The sequence below is a fragment of the Lycium ferocissimum genome, chromosome 2 (assembly GCF_029784015.1).
Source record: "Lycium ferocissimum isolate CSIRO_LF1 chromosome 2, AGI_CSIRO_Lferr_CH_V1, whole genome shotgun sequence".
NCBI lineage: Eukaryota > Viridiplantae > Streptophyta > Magnoliopsida > Solanales > Solanaceae > Lycium > Lycium ferocissimum.
In genome coordinates this window covers 48,469,508-48,481,684 of record NC_081343.1, presented here as the reverse complement: position 1 = coordinate 48,481,684, position 12,177 = coordinate 48,469,508, and the positions used below count along the sequence as shown (strand labels likewise).

The 12,177-nt window shown below is 34.2% G+C and overlaps 1 protein-coding gene and 1 long non-coding RNA gene across 3 annotated transcripts; one reads left to right on the top strand and one right to left on the bottom strand.

Annotated features, from left to right (window-relative positions):
* Positions 1-478: 478 nt before the first annotated feature.
* LOC132041745 (nonsense-mediated mRNA decay factor SMG7-like) lies at positions 479-5,831 on the bottom strand. 2 transcript variants are annotated; one of them, XM_059432446.1, is made up of 7 exons: positions 5,618-5,831; positions 5,482-5,503; positions 4,527-4,652; positions 3,865-4,443; positions 3,624-3,746; positions 3,308-3,519; positions 479-2,678 (listed from the first exon to the last, which is right to left on the bottom strand). In XM_059432446.1, exons 3-7 carry the CDS (start codon positions 4,587-4,589, stop codon positions 761-763), a joined length of 2,895 nt encoding a protein of 964 aa, XP_059288429.1. In that variant the 5' UTR covers positions 4,590-4,652; positions 5,482-5,503; positions 5,618-5,831; the 3' UTR covers positions 479-760. The 2 variants fall into 2 exon arrangements, with proteins under 2 accessions (XP_059288429.1, XP_059288422.1); XM_059432439.1 differs by lacking the exon at positions 5,482-5,503.
* Positions 5,832-8,288: 2,457 nt separating this feature from the next.
* Positions 8,289-8,887, top strand: LOC132048145 (uncharacterized). Its single transcript, XR_009412913.1, has 2 exons — positions 8,289-8,705; positions 8,794-8,887. It is a non-coding gene; the product is annotated as an uncharacterized LOC132048145 (long non-coding RNA).
* The last annotated feature ends 3,290 nt before the right edge of the window (positions 8,888-12,177 follow it).

Below are 12,177 nucleotides of genomic sequence, written 5' to 3'. Positions count from 1 at the left end.
ACTACTTAAAATTAATATTTCAAAGTATTGACAGATAGTCTTGTTTCGGACCGCTAATTAAAACTAAATCATCATTCCAAAATTATTCAAAATTTAGTTATTTTTAATATGAAAACAATATGGACATTGACACTAACACGAAAACCCTGAAAATTTCAGATATATCACTGAGCAATCGGGGAACAATGACCATAGGAGATTTTCAAGAAGTTTGAATCGTCTCTTTCTCGAACTCCATAAGAGTGTCATAGAGTTGTATGTATTCTCACTTAATTTTTAACTACTAAGGTTCATATACTTGGTTGCTTGAACTAATGCCGGAGCCACGAATTCTAGCAAAGTAATGCCACATTTATCACTTGTCAAGGAGATTCAATAATGTATATATACACAAAATAATTACCTTTACTCTATTCTCTAATTTTCCGACGGAGGGGTTCAATTATACCCCTTCTCAATAGGTAGCTCCGCCACTGCCTTGAAACAATACGACAACTTAATAGAAATGAGTTAAATCTTCGATTACACAATCAGTATGCTCATGCTCTATACTTCAACAATTCTACAAGTTACAACATTCTTGAAAGCACTTTCTCATTTCACAACCAACCAAATGCATACATTTCTATATTTCATCCATCTAAATTGGTACAATTTCACACTTAGAAAGTTTGTGATGCCGCAATTCATGTATTTATAAGTCCAGAAGTAAGACAATGCAGGTGGAAAAATGCCTGATAGACATGAGTATTTATAGAGCTTAGTTTCCCATAAAATTAGGACCTTTATATTGAGACTCTGGTGGCATTTGCCATTCTCTCTCTTTAAGATAGTTAAGAAGCGTTGGCTGCTCCTGTCTCAAGTCCATTCCAGTGCCACATACATACGGGAATGCTCTTTGGTAACCAAGAAAATGTTTATCCATTCTTTGTTCTTCTGCACCATAGGCAAGGGGGGGACTTGGATGCAACTGTGGGCTCTCCAAGTATACCATGGGACTAGACGCCAAGTGATTTCCCCACTGATCTAAGACATCAAACCTGGTAAGATTGGTCGCGTTCAAGTTTCCATAGGTTGCTGGTGTATTTGAGTGAACAGGCCATACCGGGTTGCTGACTCGCTCAAAGTTTTGACTGTTTCTGTAGTGATACAGCCATTCAGATGAACTCATGCCAAGTAGTGGTGGGTACCCCTCAACAAAGCGTGGAGCACCTGCAACAAAATCAAGCGGTCCACGAACTGTAGATGGACTTGAGTATCCACTCACTGGTGATGCGCCAAGAATACCGTCCCCTTCCTTGGTCCCAAATGCACTCTTGTCAGGGAAGACGGGTGAGTTTCCCTTAAACCAAGAAGCATCTTCGGGTAACAATGGAGCTGAGGGCACTGGAGTAACATAAGGAGGAGGAGTATCATGAATAGCTGCAGAAACTGGCATGGAACAAACTTTGTGATCTCTAGTTTCCTTTAAGGAGAGACCAGATAAAGATTCAGAAGCTAGTTCATCAATTGGGCTTAACTGCTGCTTATTTAAATTCCTCTCATTTCTTGGACTTTCCTTCTCAAGGACCCAAGCATTCAGAGATGGAGGTCCGGCAGGGAAAGCTGCAGATTGCTTGCTGTACCTCAAGTTTGTACTTTCGGGACGGAAACTGAAAATATCATTCTGTGGATGGATTTGCTCAGAAATCAACGATGTTGCACGGCGCAAAGATTCATCAGAAGTCACAGTTCCACTGGTAACATTGATGGAGAATTGATGACATGAGGTATATATTGGTTCTGAGTTATGCCTTGTGATGGGCTTGAAAAGAATAACTTCTTCCTCATCTGCGCTAATGGATTGGCAAGGGTGATCTTGACTCTCTCCGTTTTCCTTTGCCATTCCACAATTATTCTGATAGGACTCTTTTAGCTGAAGAGTCGAACCAGATTCAGCTACTCCTGACTTTCCCTTATCTGCTAATTCAGAATCCACGATGTGGAATCTTTTGCCTGTTTTATCACAAGAGATCCATTTTCTTAAGTGACTGGATCTGTGAGCCAGTTCAGTTGCTGCACGAAAGATACGCCGTGAACGACACACACTCTTAGTCATGAAATTATCTATGCAATCCAAATGGCTCGTGAAGTCCAAAGACTTGTGAACATGGGCCATGGGATCAAACCCCCTCAGTTCATGGTCTTCCCAAAGAGCAGTACGTTCTGGAGCAAGTTCATTCTCACAAGGATCAAGCCGATTCAGAAGATCAGCTAAAGCACCAAAAAAGTAAGACATAGCACTCTGGACCTTTTTATCTGTTGCATGTGCTTCTGCTCTATCAAGTATGTTCGCTAACCACTCTACAAACACACAGATGGTGGGTAAAAGGGGGCAAGTGTGCCTTGTTGTGGCTTTCTCGACAAGGCGACCAGCACAAATAAAAGTAGCAGCTACTGCCAGTTCTGTCAATGCAGATTGCTGCTTGTTATCTTTCTTTGGATCCCCACTCTCAGTCAGGCTATGAAAGATAAAGATGAAAACAGAGACAAGTTGAAGAGCACGATAAGGGCCTTTTCTCAATGGATCCATTAACTGATATGACTCCAGAGCAGCCTTTAGTTCATCATCACCCATTACCACCAGACCTTCCAATTGTCCCACAGTGGATGCAAGAGTAGATTGAAAGTCTTCCAAGCTGCATTCCAGAAACGTCTGAAGTTTTAGAGTTTCTAACATAAACAATCGACATGATATGTGAAGGAAGCCACTAGAATTTGCTTATCAAGATCTAGAAGCACTAAGTTATATCCAGAACAAAGTTGAAGTTTGTAGTAAAGGGGAAAAAACTTCAATTTAGTTCATCACACAAATAGCTGAGGTTACCAGTGACAAAACAATCTTCCTTCACACAAATACAAATAGAAAACAGCACATCAGTGCAATCCTTATATATGCTTTCAATTTAACAAAAGCAAGCAGATTTGTCGATGCACCAATCCGAACCTGATCTTTTTTTACCTGGAATAATGCTTAGAAGCAGCGTAAGTAACTATATCAGTGAAACTTAACATTTAAAGCAAATAGAAACCTCGGTTTCCAGTATTTAATGCCTACAGTGCAATGTTTATACTTGGAAATTACTGTTGAAAACATACACATTTTTAAGTAGGTTAAACAAGCAGGATAAATCAAGCAGGGCTAGATAACTTCCTCCACAAAGAACTACGGGGCGGAAAGGTATTAAGTGAAAAAATAATAGATGTGATACATGAGGACTATCTCAATTGTCTATTTGAATAACTTGAACGAGTAAATGATGCGTACCTGGAGTGCACAAGAAAGAAACTCATCAATCTGACAAACAGAAGCCATATATCAGCTTTCACAGAGGTAACAGTTTCAGTGGCTTCTGGCATATTCTTGTTTGAGGAACCGCTAGTTGCACCATGTTTAGCATCCATGGAACACCACGCCGATGGTTTTAGCAAATCAAGGTGAGATCCACTGGAATATGAATGCAAAACAGATGACCTGTTCTGCAGATGCGCAAGAAACAATAAAAGTTGTTTTTAGTCCTCTAGACTCAAAAGGGGTCACAGCAGATGGGGGAAAAGGAGAATGGAGGCTAAGAGAAAATCACCTCTTCAAAGAGTAGCATAAGATTGTTCCAGGCATCAGGGAATGGTTCCTTAACAGCTAAACTTCTAACGCAATGGTATAAGGCAAGGAAAGGGTCACCAGTGTATGTTGCCAATAGTGCAAGCTGCAAAGGAAATCAAAATATCATAATAAGAGTCTCAAAGCGGATTTTGTCTCAACTTTGATGCAGGAAACAAGAACCGACAATCTTGTATCTTTAAAGGTTGTAAAGATGAATCTACCTGATTATGTGGATTTCCACTGTCTGGCCATATCCTAGATGCTTCAAAGTAGTATGTGGCCGCTAATGACCACTTACATGCATCCGGTTTCTTACAAAGTTCACCATATCTGGCCAGGTCTCCCAGACAAATTAGAAAACGGTGGCATGCATATTGGCATTGAGGCAGCTTCAGCGAGATGCTACCATTCCTACAGAGTAACAGTTCCCCGGGGAGCCCACAACTTTTTCTGAGTTTTTTAGTTAACTCCTGATAGAATTCGGTAGCTTCAGATAGAAATGACCTGAGCCCTTCCATATGATTGTCAATCTCTCGGGCAGCACTTGAATCACCTTCTTGTGCTTCAATTTTCCTTTTCTCAGCATTAGCCTGCCGAATCCTTTTACGGAACTCATCAATGTGTTTATAGTGAAGTTTCCACAGAGAGAATTCAACTTCTTGAAGCCCCACTACTTCATAATTATTTACAATAATATTCTCATAGCTGCTACGGGCTTTGTGGTACAATTCTTGGACATCTTTGTGCAACAGGCCTTTAGAGTAAATTGATGTCAAGAGTTGCTTTTCCGTATTGGCAATCTGCAACATGGATGAGATAATTTTTCATCACAAGGAGCACAAAAACGGCAAAGTAAAACATCCTAAACAGATTCAATAGTCACCTCAAGAAAAGTATTCAATTTTTCCTTCTGATCGTTAAATGTTGCAGCTGAATCGGCATCCATGACTACTAAGAACAGACTTCAGTACCAATCAATATCTCATTGATGACGCCAACAAAAATGTACCTACATGAGCGATCAAGTACCTCTTTAACGAATGCACCAGCAACCGAACGAAAGAAAGAAAAGGGGATTTGAGTACCAAGAGAAGATCTATTAACTTCCAACATACTAGTTTTGATCTTAGGATGTTAAAACTCTCCTTTAATTAGTTGCACAGCAACATCACATCCATTTTGTAACTTGTGGAATTTTGAAAAGCTTATTCACAGTCAGTTAATTCAACTACTTACTATTCAACACCCAAAAATATCAATGCCATGACTTAATGGATAGTGGATTATCAAACCAAAAACATATCTTTTCTACTAAATTTTCTATGAAAAAAATACACCTTACATATCCATTTAACTTGGCAAGCAAAATGATTCCCAAAAGCCAGTAGCCATTACTCCACAAATTCAGTACAAAGAAAGTAAAAACAAAAAACAAAAAAAAAAAAAACTCAGGAAGATGGCTTCCCTTGTGCCAATTGCCATATAAAATTCAAAAAATGAACAGTTTGAAGTACAAAGTCAACGAAAACCTAAAACAGATAAAACTTTCAGATGACTTTCTAACTCCATACCTTAAGCAACACAAAGGAATTAAAAAAAAAAAAAACTGATAATCAACATCCCAGAAAGAAATTGACAATGATCAGTGATCACCACCATAGATGAATTCATTTTAAAAACTAACCTTGAAAATGATGCATTCAATTATCCCATGTCAATGAACAGAATTATCTTCAAAGAAGAATTTTTATTTTATTTTAATACACAGTAAAACTTGATTTTAAATTCTTCAAAGAAGAAAGAAGGAAAGGGGGGTAAGAATGATGAACAGCAAGTACCTTTAGTAACTTGTAATTAAACCTAAGAGACAAGAATTTAGACAAATAGTCAAGCAAAAAAGAACCAAAGGAAGCATAAATAAAGCTACTTTATTAGATGAAAAAAGTCAATAATATGAAAGATACATCAAAATACCTCAAGAATTCTTGAAAACAGAAATTGAAACACCCCACACGTGAAATTCACAGCAAAAAATTAGAGAAGCAGCCAATAGAAGAAAGATGTAGTTTTGATAAGCAGAGAAGAAAGGGAGGGAACAGTTGGACAGGGGAAAAATGGCTGGACAAAGAAAAGTGAAACAACAGAATTTTGGACAACTGTTGGTATTAGTAGTGAAACAGACAAAATAAAAAGGTGGCTGTGTGTATTAATGAGTTAAGAGTGAAAAGGATAAAATGCCCCCTCTCCTTGTGCTATGTTTGAGAAAAGGCATAAATAAATTCTTTTAGAAAGAGGCCTAAAATCCCCGAACTATACATTTTTGTTTTAGTTTTAACTATTCAAAAACTTATCAAAATGTCTATTTTTTTACAATAACAAACTCATAAACCTTGAGTTTATGAAATCGGTTTTTTAAAATGAGACCGTCGATTTTTTTTTTTTTTTTTTAACAAAACCGACCTACTAGGTGTTTTAACCAACATTTCTGTACGAAACGCGAGAGAGATCTTGAGGAAAAAAGTTGAGGTTAGAGAACAAACTTGAGGAAAGGAAGCGGGAGAGAGAAATATAGTCCGAGGAATGGTTTAACGATTAATTTTTGAGACCAAATTTGATAAGTTTTTGAATAGTTAAAAGGACTAAAACCTAGAAGTCGATAGTTAGGGCCAGTGACCAACCTACTCTCTCTAACTATTTATGGCCTTTTCTCTCGCTATGTTTCTTTCTTTTTCTTTTTTCCTTTTTTTAATGACAATAGTGTTTGGATCAATTTATATACTGTCAAAACATTTCTGTCACAATCTTGTTAGTTTAGAGACTTTTTTCTGTTATAGAGATTGGTTGATATACATCTATAATAATATTTAACAATTTAAATAATATTTCATTGTTATAAGTCCAAAAAAATATCAAATACTAAATTTAATCACACTTTGTATAAAGAAGGAAAAACTTTTAATGATGGAAATGTGTATTCATATAATATTCTTTGTCATAAATAGTGTATTAAATATCAAATATCTTGTCAAAATTTTGAGACCTATTATTAGTAGTCTTAGAGATTTTATTTCTATAAAAATGGTTATAATGATATTATCAAAAAAGAAGATAGTTGTTATGGAGGGATAGTTTTACAAAAGCGTAATGTTGTAAAGATTATTGTTGTTGTTATAGGTAAAAAGTTATTAAATCAGTATCGGAAAAAACTTAATTGTTATAGTGAGTTGTTTTTATATAAGGATGTTGTGTACATAGATCTGATTGCACCTCAACAACTTAATAGAATATATATTACCTCCCGACAGCTTTTTATACTATAGTTTCTAATCAAATATTAAAAGTGTTACCGTCACAATTCATTTTCTATAATTTTCAGTTTTCTGATGACAAAGTTAATTCAGTATCCCTTAAAATCCAAGCTAAATCTCATTGGAGTATATTCATTAGTCAATACTTTTCTAATAGCATCAGCGTATGAATGATTCAACTGATTCCCTGAATTTGTCAATAGTTCTTGAAATCAATAGTTAAGTTGCAAAGACAAGTCATGAAGCTACTTGTCCTTTTTCTAATCTTTAATTATTACTAGAAGAAGTGCTAAAAATATAAACTGTATGTTTAAGTGGAGGTCGTAGGTGGGTGGGATGTTGTCTTCACTTTTTTATATTGCTAAAATAATCTTAATTGGTTATGGATAAAAAGGCTTACATGCTACACATGATAACTGTAAATATGTTCCACATGGGAGACAGAGATTTGGTTATCGATAGCCAAAGTTACTTTAAAATTCCAAGATTTACTTACAAAGAATGATTTCCTTCATTGGAAAGAGCATTGACATAAATTTTATGACTTTCATTCTCTAATAATATCTAAAAATAGATAATGATATTTGACTCACGATATTTTTATTGTTATTTGACTACTTAAGAACGTGTAGTCATATTTCCACTGAACTTTCAAATTATTATTTTAATTTGTAAGTTAAATGCTACTACTACTTGTTTGTTGACATCTAAGATGTTATTTCATGTTCAAATGATTGATCATAAACTACGAAGTGTACTAAATTAAATTCATCCTTTTCAATCTCTTTAACATTTTGACTTGGCTTTATTGTAGTAGTGCTAAAATTGTAAGAAGGCTATTCTACTATAGAACAATTTGACCAAATAGCGGATTGATCAAAGGTTAGTAAACAACACCAGCCACTTTACTAATCTATATATATAATAAAGCTAGGCATAGACAAGGTGATGTGGCACCTCTCTATGATAACCATTGCTATTTATCTTTTTTGTGATTTTTTTGCCTTTTTTCCCTAATACTTTTATTTAAATTATTTAAAAAAATTATAATTAAATGAGGAAGAGATAATTGCATAACTAAATGAGGAGCACATTTAGTCTTCTACGTCATAGTTGTAACTGTATACTATTTTATATTTATATCATTAAATAATTCCCAAAGATAATCTCCTCAATTACTAAAGTAAATGCAAAAAAACGTTTAGGAAATGAAAGATCAATAACTATTAGTAAGAGAATGCATAAGAACTGATAACCGATGATGTATTGAAGCTTTATTTACTGTTAATCAATGTCAATAATGTGATAGTGGAGGATTAATATATACTATTAGGTTCATTCTCATCTTTTCTTTTCCATGCCTATGTTTTCACTTTTCACCAATACCAGTAGACTAAATGTCCTTTTCGCCCAACATTTTTTCGTATGAAGACATGACTAATTGCTTGAATCAAGATAACCTTCATATAGTTACGTGTCAACGATGAATAAAATGGTTGATCTATAGTTCATAATGGTATGTCAATAATTTTTCCCTTATCTTTTGTTGTATCTACATGTTTCTTTTTTTTTTTTTTTCAGCGTTTCTTATGCTTGTGTACTTCTTCCTCTTCACAAAATTCTCATCTTTAATCACAGGAGAAACAAATAGACATATGGATAATAACAATGCCTACGAAAGTGGACTGATGAATTGGACTACAAAGAGACAAAGAAATAAACAATTTCAGACGCTCTACCTCTCTTGAATTTGGGTGACACTCAATCCCTCTTTTGTGTTAATCTTTCTATTTTTCTTTTTCTCTTTGAGTGAGTTTTGTGGGTTCTTTTCCAACTTTATAGGGATGAAGATAGAAGTCTTTGATGCTAAATAAAGCTGTTGCAAGAAATAAAGAATCAACAAATAATTTGGGTTTATCCAAATAATTCTTTCGTATGTTTGGTGTTTTGCCGAATGATGATCAACTCTCTTTGCTCCAAGGCGTCTGCGCTACAACAAAAACTATTGTGTAACTATATATTAGAAGTGTTCCAAAAGATTGAAGATCGGAGGCATAACCAGAATTTCAACTTTACAGGTTATATTACTAATATTACAGAATATTATCAATCGAGATAGAGAAATTAGGTGCATAGGTTTTGAATCCACATGCGAAGTAGTAAGCAGTTACGGTCTCTTACATGAACAAGATTATGCTTTTTCATTTTATATCAGCATTAATGAAATTGCAGTTATTTGCTAGCAAAATATGTTGCAAATTTGTTCATATTTTCTAATTTTGAGTTTATTATTGCATTTTAAGAAATCCCTAGATGAAGGGGATCAGCCTGATAATTGGCAAAAATATATATGCTTCCTACGTTTTTTTTTTTTTTTTTTTTGGAGTTCTTAACCAAGGTTTTAAAAAAAGGGTGGGGGGGTGGGGGGTGAGTACTAATCATGCTCTCTAAAAAAGTTCAACCGAAGCTAAAAGAAAATTAAGAAAATTGTAATAATGATATTAATGAGTCCCATATTAAAAATCGTAATAAGAAATTTGAATTAAAAACTCGCTAACCAATTTGCTTATCGAAGTGCTCTTTTAAAATTGAAGATACAAATAAGGGTAAGAAATGGAAATTGGATGTCAAAAGATTACTTTATGTACTAAAATTTAGTGATTGTGTTTTAGGAAAAGTAAAAATATTTTTTTAAATTTGTTTCTCATGATGGAATTTATTCATTCTGGAGAGTTGAAGTGGCACTTCTTAGACCAAAGGCTTCTATTTTTTCTTTTCTTATTAAAGTCCATCTAAATATAAGTAATGATACTCACATTTTTATGCTATTTAATTTTATTTATGAAATCAACACTTGGTTGGATTCGAACAAGACAAGGCGACAATTGCTTCTATATAAAATTAGTAATCTTTTTCATTACTATATTCCAAAAGTCTCTAAATATAATTAGTAATAAGTATTATTATTTGCAATAACTAATAATGTTGTTTCCAAACTACATATATAATTACTAATCGTTTTTTCTCTATCCCGAAATTCCTAATACAACTAACATAATTTAACAATATTTACTTTTATGACCGCGCGAAGCGCGGATATATTCACTAGTTTTTTTATAATCGTGGTATTTTAGCTATCTTGAGCGTATCTCAATTTATTCAATGAGGTATCTATTATCTTACATCAGCACAGATATTGAATAACTCTGTTCCTCAAAACATAAACAGATGAGAAGAAATTTCTTATATTTTTGCAGCCATTTTACTTATCACAAGTTGACAATTTTTTTTGTTTTTCTGCTTATAGCATGTTTGGCCAAGCTTCTAAAATCAGCTTATTTTAAAAAGCACTTTTTAAAAAAAATAATTTTCAAAAAAGCACTTTTGGCGAAAAACAGTTTGTGTTTGGCCAATTAATTAAAAAACACTTTCGAACAGCAATTAGTGTTTGGCCAAACTTTTAAAAAGTATTTCTATTTGTATTTTTCTCAAAAGTACTTTTAAAAAAAAGTCTTCCGCAAAAGCAGCTTTTTGTAGAATTTTTTTTAAAAATCGTCGCTACTCCTCGTAATAACTTATTTTCTCCCAAAAGCTTGGCCAAACACCTCACTTTTTTTCAAACAAGCACTTATTGAAAAATAAGTACTTTTAGGGGGAAAATAAGCTTGGCCAAACAGGCTATTAGTCTAACTAAATATCTTCATGGTTCTAGGTCTTTCCATCAAAATTACTAGTATGAATTTCTTGGCAAGAAGCCAATATAATTTTAACAGCACAAGCAACCAACTGAGAAGAACTTGAAAAATAGATAGTCAAAAGATAATGGCCCACTAAGGGTCTATATTAGTTGGTGTTAGGTTGATATCTTGGTCCACAGTTGGATATATTAATTCTCAACATTGATTTTGGTTTAGGATAAAGTATAGGCTTGCCAGGTGGAATCACCTTTGGATTGGGCTTAATTCAATCAATGCTCCTAAAAAATATAAGGCCTAGAAGAGAAAAACAGAGTATCTAATTTCCTTTGCCATGTGCATTGTTGTATTATTAGGCTGAAGAAAATACTTGTGTGAGGTAGTCATCATATTCTAATATATTATTATTATCATTAATTATTGTGGCTAGTAGGGACATGAGATATTAAAACTTGATGGGGACCTCTGTGTCCAAGAACATTAAAAAGAACAAAAAATGACAAAGTTTTGGGTATGCTACATGTCTAAAAGTCTTGAAACCACATCTTTCATTTGATAAACATGAAGAACCAAAGGTCCTTTGTCTAATCCAAAGGCTAGAACTCTAGAAGTTGGTGCATTATCAAACAACATAATTTTGGTTCCTTCTGTGGCACTGGCATTATGAATTAAAATATTACGCAAATATCCTCTTGTTATAAAATAATACAAATTGAGAGTGAAACAAGAGAATTAGGGAGCAAGCTTGAGGGGAGATTTTATTGCCATATTTTTGATGATGTCTTACTTGGGAGATAAAACCTTCCTATTTATAGGAAGAGAAGTTCTTGGTCACCAAGTAACTAGTTAGATTCACTTATAATATTATTTACAACACTCCCCCTTGAATGTCCATTAATAGATAATGTGTCTCGTTAAAACCTTATTAGGAAAAACTTGTGGGAAAAAGACCTAGTGAAGGAAAAAGAGTACACATATCTAATAATACGCCTTGATAGCTGCCTCATTAAAAACCTTGTCAGTAAAACCCAATGGGAGAAAACCTTAGCTAAGGGAAAAAGAGTACAACGTGTATTTCACTCCCCCTGATGAAAATATCACTTTATTTCTCGGAGACGGCGCATCCCAATCTTGTATACCATCTTCCCAACTGTTGAGGTCGATGATGCCTTAGTTAATAAATCTGCTGACTTGTCAATTGAATTTCTTGAATATACTTTCACCGCTCTTTTGACAATCATGTGCGAAAATAATTTTCGGCGAGATATATTTCTCGGGTGTCACATTCAATGTATCATTCTTTTAGTTGAATTATGTTCAAGCAATGCTGTCTTCATATAATGTCGTGGAACTTCATTCTTCAAGGAGAAATCTTTGCATTTTTGAAGAGTTAGCAATAACTTACTGCCTCATTCGCATTTTTGAAGAGTTAGCAATAACTGACTGCCTTATAGAACGAATGATATGACAACACCCATATATGCACACATATAATTTGTTTGAGCTCGAGTTTTATGGAGATCATATAAAT

Bases quoted from the DNA above. Each gene is read 5' to 3' on its own strand.
- LOC132041745 (XM_059432446.1), bottom strand. From the start codon at position 4,589: ATGGATGCCGATTCAGCTGCAACATTTAACGATCAGAAGGAAAAATTG. The intron at 3,747-3,864 runs GTAGATTCATCT...TTTCCTTTGCAG, and splicing joins GTGGAAATCCACATAATCAG to CTTGCACTATTGGCAACATA. The intron at 2,679-3,307 runs GTACGCATCATT...TCTGGAATGCAG, and splicing joins TTCTTTCTTGTGCACTCCAG to CTTGGAAGACTTTCAATCTA.